Consider the following 18760-nt stretch of genomic DNA (forward strand, 5'->3'; position numbering starts at 1 on the left):
CCCAACTAGGGGTGTACACCGGTCCAAAACCGGACCGGACCTGGACCGGACCTGTTTGGACCGGGGACCTGAATTGGGTAATTATGAGGACTGGGGACCGGACCTGAATTAACAGGTCCGGTTCCGGGCCAGACCTGAAAAATCAGGTCCGGTCCGGGTTTGGACCTGAATGGACCTGTTTTGTGTCTTTTTCGTTTTTTTTAATACAAAACCTGTTGGACCTGCATATGGACCTGCATATGGACCTGTTTTGTGATTTTTAGACCTGTTGCATAATTTAATAATTACATACAAACCAAAATTATCAATTACAAAACTACATAAAGTCTATAAAGTCCCGATTCTCAAACACCAAAAATACAAATGAGTCCACCGAAAATACAAATAAGTCCACGAAAACTCAGTTTCAATTTTTCAGAGTTTGGTTTTCTTCTTTTTTTTTTTTTTTTTTTTTTTTTTAATTACGATTTTCCCGGGTTTCAGGTCCGGACCTGAAAACCCCGGGTTTGGACCGGGTCCGGACCGGGACCGGGAACCTGGATTTTTAAGAACCGGGACCGGACCTGAATCAACAGGTCCGGGTCAGGTCCGGTCCGGTTCAGGTCGGTTCAGGTCCGGTTTCAGGTCCGGGCCAATTTTTGTACACCCCTAGCCCCAACTGCCATATCGCAAAACGGCTACATATATGGTCTCGTATTCACATGTACTTATTGTACGTATTTTTAAATATTTTATAAATGAAATTTTTTATTTATTTATAATATTTATTGGTATTTTTCCAGAATCTATTTTAAAAGTTTCAAATTATTATTTTTGGGTTGATAAACTATTTTATTACATAAGGATTTTTTTATTTGTTTATTCTACAATTTATGCCATACAAACAAAAGTCCAATCCATTTTTTTTACTTAATTGATGAGGCCCAATTTTAACCTACAACTCTCTCTCCTATAAATACCCCATTGATCCCCAAAATTTTCCACTCAAAAAGGTTAGTATTATTTTTCCTTCTCCTTTATTTTTTTTATTTTCTTTTCTGTTCCTTTATTTTCTTTTCTTTTTCCTTTTTCTTTCTTTTCTTTTTCCTTCTTTCTTTTTTTTTTCTTTCGTCCTGAGCCACTGCTCACCTGCTGCCACTGCCTTGCTTGCCACCCCTGCTCGCCGAAAATCGGCATCGACCACTACTGGTCCGCCAACGAACCACCAATCCACCACCGTGGCTGCCCTCCTTCCTCTATCCCCTTTGTTTTCCTTATTTTGCTTTTTTTTAAAAAAAATATATTAATTTGTTTATGTTTTGATTTTATTGTTTAAAGTTTTATTGTTTTAGTATCAAAAATGGATTTTGATGATTTAAAACTTATAATTTCAGATTTATAATTTTGTTTTAAAATTTCAGATTTTATGATTCTAAAATATAGGGTTCTAATTTATTTAAATTGGGATTTTAGGGTTCTAATGAGCAATAAAATTGGGGCTTTTGTTCCTATTGAATTTCTAATGATTAATTAAGCATAGAAACATGTTTTTAAGGAAGTTCTAAGGAGTTTTAAATCAAATTATATTGCTGGAAATTAGTTTGGGAATTAATATTTGATTATTAATTGTATTCTAGGAGGTGATTATTCCCTAGGAGACTTTTAATTGATTAAAAGTGGCACAAAGAATTGTTTATACGAGATAAGTATGTACATGTCTACTTCGTTGTAAGTAGTATCATGTTTAGGTACCAAAAGGAAAGAATTTAGTTTCAAGGTTAGAGAACTCTTGGATGGAAATTATTTGGTTAAACATTGAATTAATGCATGTGCTTATGTTTATGAGACATGTTTTGGTGAATTGATTATGTTTGTATGGAATTATGTATGCAAACATATTGAATTGGATAATTGTTTGTATGGAATGTTGATACAAGCATATTTTTATTTGATTGGTTTGTTAACCACATTTGGATTTTTGAAGGATTGGAATTGAATGGTTTAAGTGGAATGAATTTATTAATTATTCCATGAGTTTATTATTATTATTTTATTTATTACTCAAGCATGACTTGTTCGTATGTTGAGTAAAGGTGGATTAAGCCGAAATGGCTAGGTGGGTTAACTTTGGAAGTTTAATGGAATTAAAGGTCAATTTGTGATGTGATCATTATTGTCCTAAATAAGATTAAAAGTGAATTATATGTATGATTATTATGTACGGCCTTGTTTACTTGAATGAGTTGGCTATTAATAAAACTTGTAATCACGTAAAGTGAAACATGGATGAGCAATAAAACTCTGGAAATGGTGCACTTCTGGAGTATTGACAATTATAGGTTGTGGTACATGGTAGTAGCCCGTGGCTTTCCGAGGCTTGTTTGATCAACATGTCCTCTTTTCTTTTGGTATTTACATTTTTATTTTATAATGAAAGTTAGATGGGATCATAGACTAACTTTGTGAGAATGGAGTCGCGCCTATTCTTGCATCGCGCTATATTTTTATTTTGAATTGTCATTTGAGACCAAAATGATTTGGTGGGTTGGACAACCTCGTCTATTGCTTACTCCAAATTAAATTAATTAAATTAAAAATATAAAGAGTCAAGTGATTGGAATTGGTTAGTAAGTATGTTGAGTTGATTGAACTATTTAAGTGAGGAGTCTTGATTAATGAATTCGTGATGTATGTTATATAATTTAATTAGTTTAACATGCTAAGTTGGTGCGTTGTAGCTTGTATGTACTCAGCTTTGCTGATTGCGTGCTTTTGTGTGTTTTTTTTTGTGTCATGGCCTTCGCCTTTCAATGACCCTGTGATGATCCAATTATTACACTTGTATTATTGGGAAGCAGTATTGCACAGGTTAGCTTGATGATGTGAAGTTCAGATTTGGCATATGCATTGTCAAGGGATTAGTGTGATTGAGAGTATTCGTTCTTCGTGTTGAACTGTACTTATTTATATTTTGTTATTTCATTTATGATTTGGGTTTTTTTGAATATTGGTTTGGTTTTAAATAAGGGCCCCAATGGTTCCAGTTTGTAAGCTTTGACTTATTGGTTTTCTTTACTATATTATTTTAAAGACTTAAGTTTGGTTTTTCCGCTGCGATACTTGTTAAAGCTTTAACGTTTTAACACGTGACGGTAACATGTCAATAGTTCTCCTTTATTTTTATTTTAATTAAGTGGTTTGAAAAAGGGAGAATTATTGGGGTGTTACACTTACTTTTATCGATCTCTCATAGATTTGTCCATTATCGACCCACAATTTGCACTAACCCAACCTACTTTGATCCAATAGAAGATGACCATCTTCTGATTGACCCTACCATTATCAACATGCATAGCACCGAGCCACTGACCTTGATCCGATTCACCCAATAATCAAGTCCAGCACGAGTAGAGCCTTTTCACTGATGGCTTGGCACTTTAAAAGCCAAAATGGCTACATACTTGATTGCTTGGTAGTTTTTTTTAGAAATTTTTTGATATTTTATCATTCATTTCATCCGGAGACATTGTGCATTCAAGGACGCACGAGCGCATGATGGAAAGTTTTACGCAGCCATACTCTTTCTCTAGCTAAAAGGCAAGTTCTACTAATTTGTTATCTTAATGTCAAGAATTGATATGATTTATAGTTTCATACACATATAATGCAAGGGATTGGATGCATACTATACGGCTATACACCCTTACTAAGCTAGGTTGTTAATAGACATCTTTTACAAATCACACAAATTTTACAACCATTTCATGAATTGACTTATCAATTGTAGTTTTGAGTGGACCTAAGGAAGAAAGTTTCCCTATGTCAAATTGAGTGGATTGAACATATATGGATCTATAGAACGATCGTAAAAAATTGTCCGATTTAACTGCAATCTGACAAAAATCAAAGTGACTCTCGATCTATACATGCATTACTATACTTAATAGGATTATGTACAATACATAAACTTATGGTAGTTATGTTATAGTATAAAGCAAATCATTAATTATGCAACGCAAGAATACCAAGTATCAACTTTAATGACCATAAGGTATTTTATGAATTAAGTAGGATGGTAGCCAGGCCACAACATAAAATTTAAAATTACACTTCTGGACTTCATAGAAAAATTCATTAAGTCAAGAAAAAGAGGGATGGATGGAAATGATGTAACTATTATGACAAAGAATGAATTATAAGAACTAAAAGGTTTTTTTTTTCCTCTTATTTTTTTATTTATATATTTTCTTAATCATGTTACATGTACATAGTTGTTTACGTGAAATTGCTAAAATATGGCCCCCACCCCACTTTCTCCAAATGACCCTAATCCACAGCCTAATTCTAGCATTTAGAGGCCTATAAATATAGAGACCAATAGTGTTGTCTACCTCACCTCTCTACTCTTTCTCATTCTCATACTCTCTCTTAATATCTTTTTTTCCTCTCAATCCTTAAGAACATGGCAGCAACAATCCCAAATGATGAAAAACTTTGGTTATTTTTCACCCTACCACAAATTATCACCTTTGAAAACATCAACATTATTTCAACCAATTTAACAAGTTTCCCTTTTTTAGTTACCCTTATTGGACTCCTTTTTCTTGGTCTTTTTACATGGGCTATCTTCTCTTCACCTGGTGGTTCGGCCTGGAAAAAAGGCCGCAACCATATGGGCCGAGTCCCAATACCTGGCCCGAAAGGCCTGCCTGTTTTTGGTAGCTTATTTACCTTAAGCCACGGCTTGGCTCACCAAACCCTAGCCTATATGGCTCAGGGTTTTGGGAGTAAGCAGCTCATGGCTCTTAGCCTTGGCTCAACCCCAGTGGTTGTGACCTCGGACCCTGAGATTGCCCGTGAGATCCTAACATCACCGTACTTTGCTGATCGCCCAATCAAACAATCGGCTAAGCAGCTCATGTTTAGCCGAGCCATTGGCTTCGCTCCTAGTGGGGCCCATTGGAGGCTCCTAAGGAGAATAGCTGCCTCCCACTTGTTTTCACCAAGGCGCATTTTAGCCCATGAAAGTGGGATCATGCTAGAGTGCACCAACATGGTTAATGCAATATTTAAAGAGCAAGTTTTGCATGGGGTTGTTTCTATTAGGAAGCATCTCCAAGCAGCTGCCCTAAACAATATAATGGGGAGTGTTTTTGGCAAAAGATATGATCTTATGAATGGAGAAGGCAACATGAGCCGCGAGGCGAAAGAGCTAGATGAGCTTGTTAAGGAGGGTTTTGAGTTGTTGGGAGCCTTCAATTGGAGTGATCATTTGCCATGGTTGAAGCATTTTTGTGACCCTAGTGGGATCGTACAACGTTGCTCGTCCCTCGTTCCTCGTGTTCGAAGATTGGTACAACAAATCATCGACGAACATCGAGAACGTAGGATGAATAATGGTAATGATGCATCTGAAAATTCTGATTTTGTTGATGTGTTGCTCTCTTTGGAAGGTGAAGAAAAACTACAAGAGGATGACATGGTCGCAGTACTTTGGGTATGTTCATACTTCATATCGTAGTCCATTTATCCAAAACAATGTTTTCTTTGTACATACCACTTTTCACGTTTGTCAATAAAATAGAATCTTAATAATCACTAATTAAGAATTGATTAATAGTCTTTTAGCCTAAAAAAATAGGAATTAATAATTGATTATTAATACTAGATCCGTATTTTTTTAAAATAATTACACTTAGAAAAACCATAAAGGTTAGATAGACTAAATAGCGAACAATATCTTATTATAAAATTATACTCGTATTGGCTAAGGTATACTTTGTAAGTAGTAGCATATATAAAAGCTACTTAGAATAAAGAAAGAAATGTTTGCAAAGCACTAGGTATATTATTAGTACTTATTAGTGTTATTACTTATACCGATATTTTTAATATATTATACGTAGTAAATTCTTTTTTCTTTTCTTTTTTTATTTTTTATTGATTTTAAGAATATATATATATATATATATATATATATAATTTTATTTTATTTTTTCTATTTTATTTTATTTTTTTATTTTATTTTATTTTATTTTTTTATTTATTTTTTTTATCTATGTAGGAAATGATTTTCCGTGGAACAGACACAATTGCACTACTGATTGAGTGGATTCTAGCTGAATTGGTATTGAATCCAACAATACAATCCAAGCTACAAAATGAGATCACCAAAGCCATGGAAGGTGCAGCCACAAACTCTACCATCGCCAAGTTACCTTATTTACAAGCCGTGGTAAAGGAAACCTTACGTCTCCACCCTCCCGGTCCACTTCTCTCATGGGCTCGATTGTCCACAACCAATGTCGGACTTAGCAATGGCATGGTTGTCCCTAAGGGAACCACCACAATGGTTAACATGTGGTCCATAACCCATGACCCTAACGTATGGGATAATCCTGCTATGTTTAATCCAGAAAGGTTCTTACACAACTCAGCCACTGCTGGCATAGATATAGATGTTCGAGGAAGTGACCTTCGACTTGCCCCGTTTGGGGCAGGCCGTAGAGTCTGTCCTGGAAAAGACCTAGCACTCGTGACAGTCAGCCAATGGGTGGCTGCGTTAGTTCACAACTATAAGTGGATCCAGCACGAGACAAACCCAATCGATCTTAGTGAAGTATTGAAGTTGTCATGTGAAATGAAGTGCCCTCTCTCAGCTGTGGCTATTCCAAGGAATTGCTTTGTTACAAAACAATACAAATACTAATTAACTAAATCAACAAAGTACAATCATGCTAAGTTATCTACATACACTTTAACGTGTTATTACGTTACACTATATAAAATATAGTTTTGCATGGAAATGATGCACCAAAAATACTTTATATTATAGCACACACCAATACATATATATGTCAACGTTCAAGTGTTATGTTTTCCACCTTTTCATATTGCTATGTAAACCTTTTTATTTGTAAGCGTGTGCAATATTGTGTACTTTTTATATATGTTAGCTTGGTTTTATGTGCAAGTGTATACTCAACAACGAGAATAAAAGTTTCATTGCTATATTATTGTTTATTTGTTTAGTACTTTTGGTCTATGGCTTATTTGTTGTATTTCTGTAATCAATTTAAGTATATAAGAAAAAAAAAAAACTAAGTATATGCTTTAATACACATACTCCTTAGAAAAAGTCAAAAAAGTTGGAAAGTTTTTCCCATTACTATAATTTTTAAAAGTTAATTTTATGTAGCAATTTTTTTTTTTTTTCTTTTCCCTCTAAAGCAATGTTCTACTTCGTATATGACTATATAGCAATTGCATGTGGTTGCATTGCATTGGCATAACCACGTAAGTAAATTCTAGTGAGTCATGCAACCCTCTCTCAATTCCTTCATAATATGGGGATGTTGGGGTGGTAAGAATCTGTTGAGTCCCTTAGGTTTTGAATGATGACAAACAGCTATGGGAAACAGGTTTTAATAAGTGTTGAAAACAGTTGGTTGGAACCAGCTATAATAGAACACTGTTTCCCTAGATAAGTTATTGACTATATGAGTTATCTATTGAACTAACTTATCTATATACAGGAAACAGTTAGATGATAAATGTGCTATGTACTGGTGGGGAACCAGTATGAACCGTTTCCTTGACTGCTATGCGGAAAAGCAGTCACATACTCTTTATTGTGCATTAACCATGTTACATGTGCAGTAGTTGAGTTGATTCCAAGACTTGGAGCATAGAAGCCTTTCGAAGATATTTTCGAAGAAAGATTGTTTGCTCATAATAGAAGTATTCAAGGAAGATTCAAGTCTTGAAGATTACATGAAGAAAAGACGATTTATGCTTTAATATGTTATCTAGGTTTTCATGTAATATGCTCCGTAGTATGCTTGCATGTTTGGGTTATATAAGTGCTTAAAAGTATATTGAAGTATGATATGAAATCTGGTACAAAGTTGGAACAGGTTTCATAACATGTTTCAATTCAGGGAACCAGGTCGGGGAACCAGGTTCACTGTACGAAATATTCGAGCTGCCGTTTTGGAAAAAGATTTTACAAAAAGATTTTTTCGAAAAGATTATTTTGAAAATATTTTGTGCAGCTGGAAATAAGATGAAATATTCTTGGTTACCTAAAAACTAGGAGTATTTATCTTAATTGATTCTATCTTTGTGATTAAATCAAATAAGATAAATACTTTCCTAAAATTACAATATATCTTATTCTCTAAGATTGTGTGATTTAAGGAAACTAGGTTTTAGGAATCTAAGCTTATATAAACTCATCTTATTTCACATATTTCGTGTGCCTCTCCAGAAATTAAAAGAGCAATTATTTGAGAGCATATACTTAAGCACTAATCCCATTCATCAAGTTATATACAAGAGCATTCTAGTACTTAAACTTTTTCTCTTAATTAGCTTCGTAGAAGTGAGATAAAAGGAGAGTTCTTGATTCTTGTATTGAGTCTTTAACAAAGGGGTTAAAGGCTGGGTGAGTGTTTGTGAGTTCAAACACATTGGGCTTACGAGTGTAAGTCGAGAGCACACTCGGAGTAGAGTGTGGGGTTTGCTGGTTCCCGGAGTAGGGAAACAGCAGAGTGTTCTTTGTCTTTGTTTTTCGGAGTAGATTAATAAAGAACTTAGGATAGGAGGACGTAGGCCTGAGTTGGCTGAACCTCGTTAAATTTGTTGTCTTCTTTATTGCTTATTTATATTCCGCTGCGTACGGGAACCAGCACAACTGGTTCCTCACACATAATCCGAAAAGAAGCAAAATTAGCCAACGATTACTTAACACTCAATTCACCCCCCCCCCCCTCTTGAGTGCCCATTGAACCTTCAGAATCAATAAGAAAAATATATACAATTAATTATTGTTGTTCAAAGCTAGGTACTCATATATAATTACACATGGATATATAACGATTGCATCGGGCTGCTAAAGAAAAGGATTGTGCTACCATCTAACTAAGGAATTTGCCTAAGCATAAACTCGGGTGTAAAAAACATTACTTGTTTCTATGTAACTTACAGAATTAGCTATTGTTGATTTGACCGACCCTTCCTAAATCCATTTTTTTTATGTGAAGGTAGACAAATATTTACATACTTCATAGTTCACTAATGTGGACTTTGTCACTAGCTCTATTTAAGGTTTTTCTTTAAGAAATTTGTCACATTATGTTTAACTTATCATGTGAAATCAAATAGTATTAAAAATTAACAAAATAGTCATGATGGGTTGATTTGTGTCGTGTCAATATATAATAAATAACTTGAATGTCTCTTAACCAAAAGTCCAAAACTCAATAATTTATCAAATGACTTTGAAAGACTAATCCCTAACCATAACTTAAACTCAAGCAGATTGCCTAATGACTTGTTTAACCTATTGATTTTCTAAAAAAAGAAAATTAAAACACAATTTTCTTTATTTGAAAAAAAATTAACATATACAAGTAATAATTTACTAAAACAAAGTATAAAGAAAATTCTACATATACGGAGTATATAGGAACGCCATCTTCAAACTTCCATCTATTTTGACCCTTATTCATCGGTGTCAAAATCAAATTGATTGAGTCGATCTGACCTGAAAAAACCCTATGTTTTTTACTTGTATGGACAGTAATTTAACATGACTCGAATTTAAGATAGATCTGACCAACCCGACCCAACCTAACCGCGTGAACCCAACCCAGTTACCCGAATCTACACCTCTAATGATGCATGAATGCATGATGCATTAACGGATTTGACTAATTATTTCTGAGTTGAAGGGAGTATAAGAATGGAAAATTTTGGAATTGAGAGAATTAACAGATAGAGTGCTTTAAACAAATACATTAAAATTGATATAATGAAACCATCAACATCGAAGTAGAATTGATATAATCACTTGGAAAACTGAAATTACTGAAATTGCATGGCATCAAAATGGATTTTTTTTATTTTTTTTATTTTTTTTTTATAATGAGTAGAATTGTTGCATGTAAAAACTTAAGATTTTTTTAAAAAAAATTATTATCAATCCATAATAAAATCTGTGAGCTTAATATGCACACTTTACGTTCTCTTGCATTAAACTTAATAGAGCATTTTTTACAGAAAATTTTACATTATTAGAATTAGACATGAATCAGATCGGAAAACATAAATCGTTTTACGGGCTTATGGCTATATTAAAATATAAAAGAGCTTCTAAAGACTGAAGCCTTAATTAATATTAAGTCGACAATTTTTAAGACAGCTAAGTCGACATTCATTTAGATGTTCCATGTTGTTAAGTTGTTCGTCATTTGTTCCATTAAATATCGATGGACGTACCTTTTTTTTTTTTTCTGTTTGCTCAAATTATGCTGTTTTTGCACGTCTGTTACAAATTTATAATTTCAACACTTCTAATTTAGGGACATTTGACACCTGGAATTTAATTGGATCCACAATGTTATGTTATGTAATGTTTGATGTTTCTACGGCATAATTTGAAAGTTAAATACTTCTTGTTTTATTTCCAGCTAGATTTTTTATTTGTATTAGGGTGGCTAACGCGCGCACATTGCTAATCATGTTCTAATTACTTTTTCAATTTAGTTTTATGTCACAACTTTAGTTTTAATGCGTATAATTATCCAAATACTAATTATAAAAGTTATTTCAAATTTTTTAAAAAGCACAGTAGAAAAGGCAAATAAATAAAAATAAAAAAAAAAAAGCCAAAAAGCTACGATGGTAAAAACAAAAGAAAAAAGATAAAGAAAAATGTCACACATGTGATTTGCATGCATAAATAGGGGTATATATATATATATATATATATATATATATATATATATATATATATATATATTTATAAACATTTTAAAGGATATATTTGGCATAACACTATTCATAAGTGTTTGGTTAAACTTTTAATAAGGTAGGGATTAGTTATTTCGTCTAGATTTATAGAAACGGATGAAACTAATTTTAAAGGAAGGATCTTCATACAAACACTTAAATAGACCTGGTTCACATTAGTTTATTGTGGACCACTAATATATATTAGACACTATGGTCGTTTTATTAATAAATAAAAAGGTCGTTATGTTAAAATAAAGGTCATTATGTTAAAATAAAAGTTATTGTGTCTTAATAGGGGTCATAAGAGGTTAATTTTTTTATAATGAAATTTTTAAGATACTGGCCAATATGAATAATAAAGATTACTTTGTTAAAATTAGGGTCACTATGTTCAGCATAACGTTATACTTCAGGTTCACAATAATATTAAAGGTCGCACAAGTTTTAATAAAGGTTAGGAAAATTTGTCAGAAAGGTCCTTTTAAGTAGGCCTTTTTGTTGTAAAGGTCCTTTTATAAAAAAAATGGCACAAAAGGTCCTTTTATCGCATTTAGGTTGTGGCGAGGGTCCCTCAACCAGATTTCGACAATTGACTTTTTTCCCCAACCAAAAAAAATTACGTGGCTTGCACGAAAATCTATTTTACCCCTTTCCTCCCTTTTCCCTTTATTAAATCCTAATTTCTTCATCATCAACCTCAAAGCAAACCCTATTTTGTGAAAAATAATCATCAAACTCCGATTCTACTCCCTCACATTAATATTGAAGGCAATTCAAGACAAATTAATCGAACCATGTCGGGTAAAAAACCGGGGAAAAGGGGAAAAAAAGGATTTTGAGTGGTCATGTACAACACACGTGACTTTTTTTGGCTAGAAAAAAGAAAAGTCAATGGTCGAAATTCGATCAAAGGACCCTCGCCACAACCTAAGTGCGATAAAAAGACCTTTTGTGTCACCTTTTTTATAAAAAAGGACCTTTACAACAAAAAGACCTACTTAAAAGGACCTTTCTGACAAATTTTTCTAAAGGTTAATATTTTAAAATTAAGGTTACTATATTTAGTATTAGGATCACTATGTTCAATGTAAGGTCAATTACGCGCATATGGAACTTAGGTCCACAATAATATTACTGTGAACCAGGTCAACACAAGTTTTTTTTGGATCATCATTAATATTCTGTGTCAAGACCAATCTGAAAATAACTGATTTAGATTTTAACATGCCTGATGGACGCATAGCATATATAACTCAACTTTTAACCCAACCTCATCGAACCCAACCCAATTATTCGAATTGGCACCTCTCTAACCCCCATAATAATAAAGTTTCATTTTTAGCTTTTAGATTTAAAGAACTAATTATTGCTATAAATATTGATGTTAATAGTTGTGTATTATCATAATAGTTTTTCTTTTAATTGGAAATTGAAGGTCCAAACCTTGGCCCTCTACTTTGTAATCCAAGACTCGCCACTTATACATGTACTTGGCCTACTGTGTGGTATTTCACACTTTCAAAAAAACCTAGGCACCGTGCCGGGCCGTGCCGCCGCGGGCCGTGCCTGGCGGGCCACAGGCTGGTTCGTGCCGTGTCGGTCGTGCCGGCGGGCCCAGGATTTCGTGCCGTGCCGTGCCGGCCATTTTCACAGGCTAGCCCACGGCACGGCACGACCCTCGTGCCGTGCCGGCCACGTGCCGGCCTGCGGGCTGGCAGCGGGCTGGTGCAGTTTTCAAATAAATTTTTTTTTTTTATTTTTTTATTTTTTTTTATGACAACATTATAAATTAATAAGTTTATAATGTATATAAGTTATAAAATTATAATTATAAGTTTTATAAGGTTATAACTTATAAGTTTATAACTTATAAGTTATTAAGTTATGAATTTTATAATTATAAGTTGAATATTTATGTTTTATAATTTGTATATTCAATATTTATATTTATATATTTACTTTATACTATTACTTTAAAATTTAATGTTTATGATTTATTATTAATTGGTATAATTTTTTTTTTAATATGAATTTACAAATTGTAACAAAACGGGGAAAAAAGGCAAATTGGACTTTGGATGTGAATAATGCGTACTTTATATTATTATTACTTGAGTTGAGAAAATTGTAAAATGATAACAATGATAAAAATCATACAATGATGGTATTAAACAAAAATTGGAAAATGATAAAATTGATATTTTTAAAATCGTACAATATACAATAATTGTCTATTCTTCTTGCTCGTCTTCGTCTTCGTCTTCGTCTTCGTCTTCGTCTTTGCCTTTAAGGTCATCGGCTATTTGCATAGATTGGGAACTAGCCGAACCCGAACCGGAAGCGGAGGTTCCTTCTTCGTTGTTGTTGTGGTCGTAAGAACGGTCTTGTGAGCGATTTTCCGCATCCAACCAATCTTTGAAACACACGCACATTTCTAGTGTTTCGGGTTTTAGACTTGTTCTTCTATCGTCTAAAAACCTTCCGGATGCGCTGAAAGCTCGTTCGGAGGCGACGGAGGAAACTTGGATAGCAAGAATGTCTCGTGCCATTGCCGCCAAAGTTGGATGCTTCGGGCTTTGTTGTTTCCACCATGCAAGGAGGTCGAGGCTGTTTATCTCATCGTCGTCCATGCCTTTGGTGAAGTCGTAACTCAGGTACATCTGCAACTCCGAGACGTCGCTTTGCGTTCTCCTGATTGATGAATCACCTGAAAACCTTGAAATCAAGTTAGTAGCTTGTGAAAATAAATGTTTGGCCTTCTTACTTACGTTTTTGGATGGTTGGGAAGGCCCTGAGCGAGGAACGGTGCCATATTTGGCTTCATAGACTCTATATAAAGCAAAAAACTGATCCTTCACATTAGTCTTATAGTTTTCTACATCATCGTCAAGAAACATGCATTGAAAGTAAATGTCAACTAACATAAATGTGTTTTCATACTTTTGCCTAGGATCTAATATGGAAGCAAAAATATAAATCAAAGGAATCTCACTATAATATTTACGCCACTTTTTTTCCATTGCTGGAAGATACTGATCATAATCACTTTGATGGCGATGATCAGCGAAAAGTTGGGCGAGTAAGCATGCATTAGAAAGAAAGTTTTGAGCACAAGGATTGTAAACAGTAGAAAAACAATACGTCATGTTATATAATAACTGTAAAAATTGCATATATCTTTCACAGTTATTCCAATCATCATCATACAAAGCATTTTGTGGAAATTTTGGTTGTAAAATAATGTTAACGGGCCCTTGTACTCAATTGCCTTTGTTAACATGTCATAGGTGGAATTCCACCTAGTTGGGCAATCGGTTCTAATTTTTATTACCCTTATCTTTTGTTGTTTTAGAAAACTCTTCCATTCTTGGTATCTCATGTTAGAGCTATTAATAGACATAATAGCATCTCTGATTTTGCTGTAGTATGGGCCAATTGCCCGAACTCCATCCTGTACACATAAGTTAAGTACATGGCAAACACATCTAGTATGAAGAGCTTCACCGTCTAATAGTACATCGGTTAAGTTTTGTTTGATAAGATTAGCTGTGTATGTCATAGAGGTTGCATTATCAAAAGTCATAGACATCATTTTATCTCGAAGGTTGTATTCGTCTATTGCTTGCATTAAATGGTGAGCAATGTTAATGTCGGTGTGTGGGTATTCCAACATTTTGAAATGTATTATTCTTTTTTGTAACATCCATTGATCATCTACCCAATGGCAAGTCACACATAAATAGTGATATTTATAACCACTATCCCAAGAATCGGCTGTTAAAGATACTCTACAGTTAAGGTTACTCAATTCGGCTTGTAACCGGACTTTGTACTCTAGGAAATTTTTCATTGCGGCGGAACGAACGGTTTTCCTAGAGATTCTTTTATGTTGGGGTTGTAGTGCTTTGTTAATGTAGGTGTTGAATGCGTCACTTTCCGAGAAAAGAAAAGGTTGTTCGGCGTGTACTATCATTTTTCCTAGTTCATCCCTATCCCTCTCATAGTTGTATGTAAAGCCGTATGGATGGAATTGGGAAATTTTGGGCTGGGTTGGATCACTAGCTGGTTTTGCACAAGCTTTCATGTGTCTAGATAAGTGTCTTGTCCCGTTTTTGGTAACTGCCGTGAATACACTATTACATGTTTTACATTTTGCCCATTGTTCACCATCTTTACTTAGGACAAAATAACGCCATACCTCACTCCTTCGGTTTTTCAAAAGTAGCATCTCAGTTTCGGTTAACCATTCATGATGTGTGTGATGGTTAGTAGTGGGACTAGTGGGAGTGGCAGTAGAAGGGGTAGAACCGGAGGGAATTCGGGTACTTTCTTGGCTACCTTGGCTAGAACAATAGTTTTGTTGATCACCGATATAATTAGGTGGAAATTGGTATGGTGGTAGTGGAAATTGGTTTAGTGGTGGTGCTGGAAATCCCGACGTATTATATGGCTCATAGCCCGGGGGGAAGTAAATGGGGTCATTGGTTTGACTCGTAATTTGGGGGCGCGTTGTATTTGGTGGTTCCCTAGAACTACTACTACGGATAAGTCGGCCTTTCCCCCTAGACCTAGATGATGGGTTGTTCGATGCCATAATTAACAATTAATTTTTTAATAAAAAGTGGTTAACTATAATAATAATAATTAATAACAACAATTTTAACAATAAAAATATCAATAATAATAATTAATAACAACAACTATAACAATAACAATAACAACAAAAATAAATAATAACAACAATTGTAACAATAATAATAATTAATAACAACAATTATAACAACAACAATAACAATTAACAACAATAATAATTAAACAAGATTATTCTAATAATAACAATAAAACAATAATAAATTTAAGATTAGTTTAGATCTTACAACCGTGCTTCAACGCTCCACTAATTACGATTACGAACTTTTTAATTTTTTCCGATATTAGGAAAATAATTAGAGAATTTAAGAGAATAATTAGAGAATTTAAGAAAATAAGGATTATTAGAGATTTAGAGAATATAAGAGATAAGAAGAAGAGATTGTGATTTTGTGATTTGGGAATGAAATGGAGGTGAGTATTTATAGAATTTTTGGGGAGCAAATTTGCAAAAAACTAGCTGTTTTTAGCTGTTTTTGGCTTATTAAGGAGCTAGAATAAACGGTAACATTACCGTTGGCCCGCGGGCCGTTCCAGGCCGTGCCTGCGAGCCGGCACTACGGGCCATGGCCGTGATCGTGCCGGGCCGTGCCTGAGAATTCTCAACCCTGTCCGTGGCACGGGAGTTGAACTTCGTGCCGTGCCGTGCTTGAATTCGGGCCGTGTCGGGCTGCGCCGAACAGCGGGCCGTGCCGGGCGGCAACCGGGCCAACCCGGCCCGTGCCCAGGTTTACTTTCAAATGATATATGGTGTGTAATTACTAATTAGTATCCTCATCACACCAATACTAATAATAAGATTAATAACCCACATATGTAAATCTTTAGGATGATGATAAATGCAATTCTTATATACAGCTACATAATAAGAAGCTTAAAAGAAAAGATTAATAACCATTCTTATATATATGTATATATTTTTCTTTAGGGGTTTACAATTCTCATCCATACCTAGTTACTTTAAATGCAAAACTGACAATTTTTTTTTTTAACTTAAAATGATGCACACATTAGACAAACCGAATTAATTATATATATACCCAAGCAGTACACAAATAATAACCATGTATCAATAAAGCACAACCACATCAAGTATCCCAAACTAAAATATACGTAGGTGGTAAGAAAATGTAGTTGTCATTATATTCAACAAATTCAGAATGTTCCCTGTGTAAAACAGACACAACAAATTTTGTGAGGCAGTAAAGTTTTCTAATTCAAGTGTATCTTGTAGGTCGGTTGGTTTGCAACCTAGTTAACAAACAATTAGTTATGCAAGCAAAATAACATGCTAAACTAATTATATTTTCTCTTTTAGCATAGTCTAGTGTTAAGCAAGTAATTACACCGACAAATACCTTTTGACACTCTATTATGTTAAACTAATTAAAGAATTCGAATGTTTAACATCGGATTTAGTGGCCTAATAATTAATTAATTTAACAAAGCCTTAGGCTTCTTAGCTTAACCTATGCTTTTATAGGGATATGGTGGACAGTACTTAAAATCATACCTAATTAATTAGTGTACATTTTCTTAATTTTACTGTCTAATGTTTGCCTCTTAATGATCGACCTCTATACTACAGTCTAATTAGTTGATTTTCCATTCCAAAGCGAACCTTGATTGCCTCATGTTACGGAGCTTGTTCATTAAAATGCTTCTAATGCATATTAGGTTAAAGAGTGGTTTGGGTGACTAGTGACGGATCTAAATTTAACATAGGATGTCGGAATGCTAACGGTTAAAGGACCAACTTAATCAAAATCTTAAGCTGATTGTTGAAGCTCGGAATCGATTTATATACTTTATTATGCCCCCTTACATGAGAGTCTGTTGGGTTGAAATGTAAATGTGGCTTGATCCTCCCCATACCTGACGCGAAATAAGTTCCACTAGAAAGAAAGGGTGGATGAGATTTGAACTAATGACCTTTGTGTTACGCTATCTCTTATACCATGTTTAATTATCAACTTAACCAAAAGCTTAAGTTGATGGTTGAATCATAGTATCGATTTATATATATACTCTATCACTAACTTTGTACAAAATTTTCATACATGCATGTATATAGAGTAAAACACTTTTAAGTATTTTGAAATTGCTAATAACTTTGCATTGTAAGAATAATGCAACAAACAAATAAATGTTATTTCAATTCAATCACAATGATCCTTTATAAATTATAAAATTTAGGCATTTGTCTTGAATGGGGGTTGAGTTCGATTGGTGTCTTTTTTAAATTTAAAATAAAAAAAAGAAAAGGAGAATTGTTTAAACTAATTTCATATCCTAAATGGGTCAACCTCCAAACTCATGTTAGCAGGCTAGATACTTAGAGAGTTTGGAAGGGAGGAGGGCAAAGGTTAAAAAAAACTCTCAAAATGCATGGGTTTTCTAATGCAGATCAGATCGAACCATCAACCTTAAGGTTAGAAGATACAATCCTTATCATGAGACGACAAAACTTATCTTGATAATAAGGGGACCTTTCACCGGAGCCATTTGAGACCCAGCCCCTAGCAAATTAATTTAATAACTTAAATAATCTTATTTTAATTTTAAGCGAGAGATAAAAGACTCAAGTCTCGACTCCTTCAATCTTTTTGGCCAAGCTCCGCAAATATTAGTAAGAGTCAATTTATATGGATTACCTATTGAAGGTATGATTTCTACTATTCAAAAAAGAGAATCATGTATGGATATGGGTCAATCTTTGCACATTTAACATAACTGTTAAGGGATTAATTAAGTTGTAATGTCCACCGACTAACCTAAGATTACGTAGCTTCAATGTGGATGTTTTTCAACTGTAAAGCTAGCTAAGTTTGGTCATGCATGCTTTCTTGTTCCCTAATGTCATAACCTCGATAATCTTAATCAAGTTGACTAATCCAACACTTAATGGATTTGACTATTTGAGGAATAACAAACTAACAACTATTTGTTGTAGAATTAGGTAAATTAGACCATGTATTTTATTTGACAGTTTTACTTGTCGTTGTGAATCTTGTAATATTGATTGCTTAATTGTTAGTCAATTCTTAATTACTCTTCTTCTTTCTTTCTTTTTTTTTACAAACCATTCTTAATTAACTTATTACTATCGTTTTCAATTTTCAATGCCAATTTTGACTAATAGCTTCTCCTAAATCACAAATTATTAAATGTGGCTGGCCACACTATGTAGCTAATTATCATGGGGTTTATTCGTTCAATGTTATAGGGGTTACTTGGTCATTGTTACAGGGGTTACTTTGTCAGTAATACAGGAGTTACTCATTCAGTATTATAACAGTTACTTCGTCAATGGGGTTACTCGGTTTGTGTTATA

General features: G+C 34.0%; 1 protein-coding gene across 1 annotated transcript; it reads left to right on the forward strand.

The window, feature by feature from the left end:
* The first annotated feature begins 4061 nt into the window (after positions 1–4061).
* LOC110696757 (cytochrome P450 78A7-like) lies at positions 4062–6977 on the forward strand. Its single transcript, XM_021874107.1, has 2 exons — positions 4062–5476; positions 6044–6977. Exons 1-2 carry the CDS (start codon positions 4442–4444, stop codon positions 6686–6688), a joined length of 1680 nt encoding a protein of 559 aa, XP_021729799.1. The 5' UTR covers positions 4062–4441; the 3' UTR covers positions 6689–6977.
* Positions 6978–18760: the final 11783 nt, after the last annotated feature.

This window comes from Chenopodium quinoa, unplaced genomic scaffold, assembly GCF_001683475.1.
Source record: "Chenopodium quinoa cultivar QQ74 unplaced genomic scaffold, ASM168347v1, whole genome shotgun sequence".
NCBI lineage: Eukaryota > Viridiplantae > Streptophyta > Magnoliopsida > Caryophyllales > Amaranthaceae > Chenopodium > Chenopodium quinoa.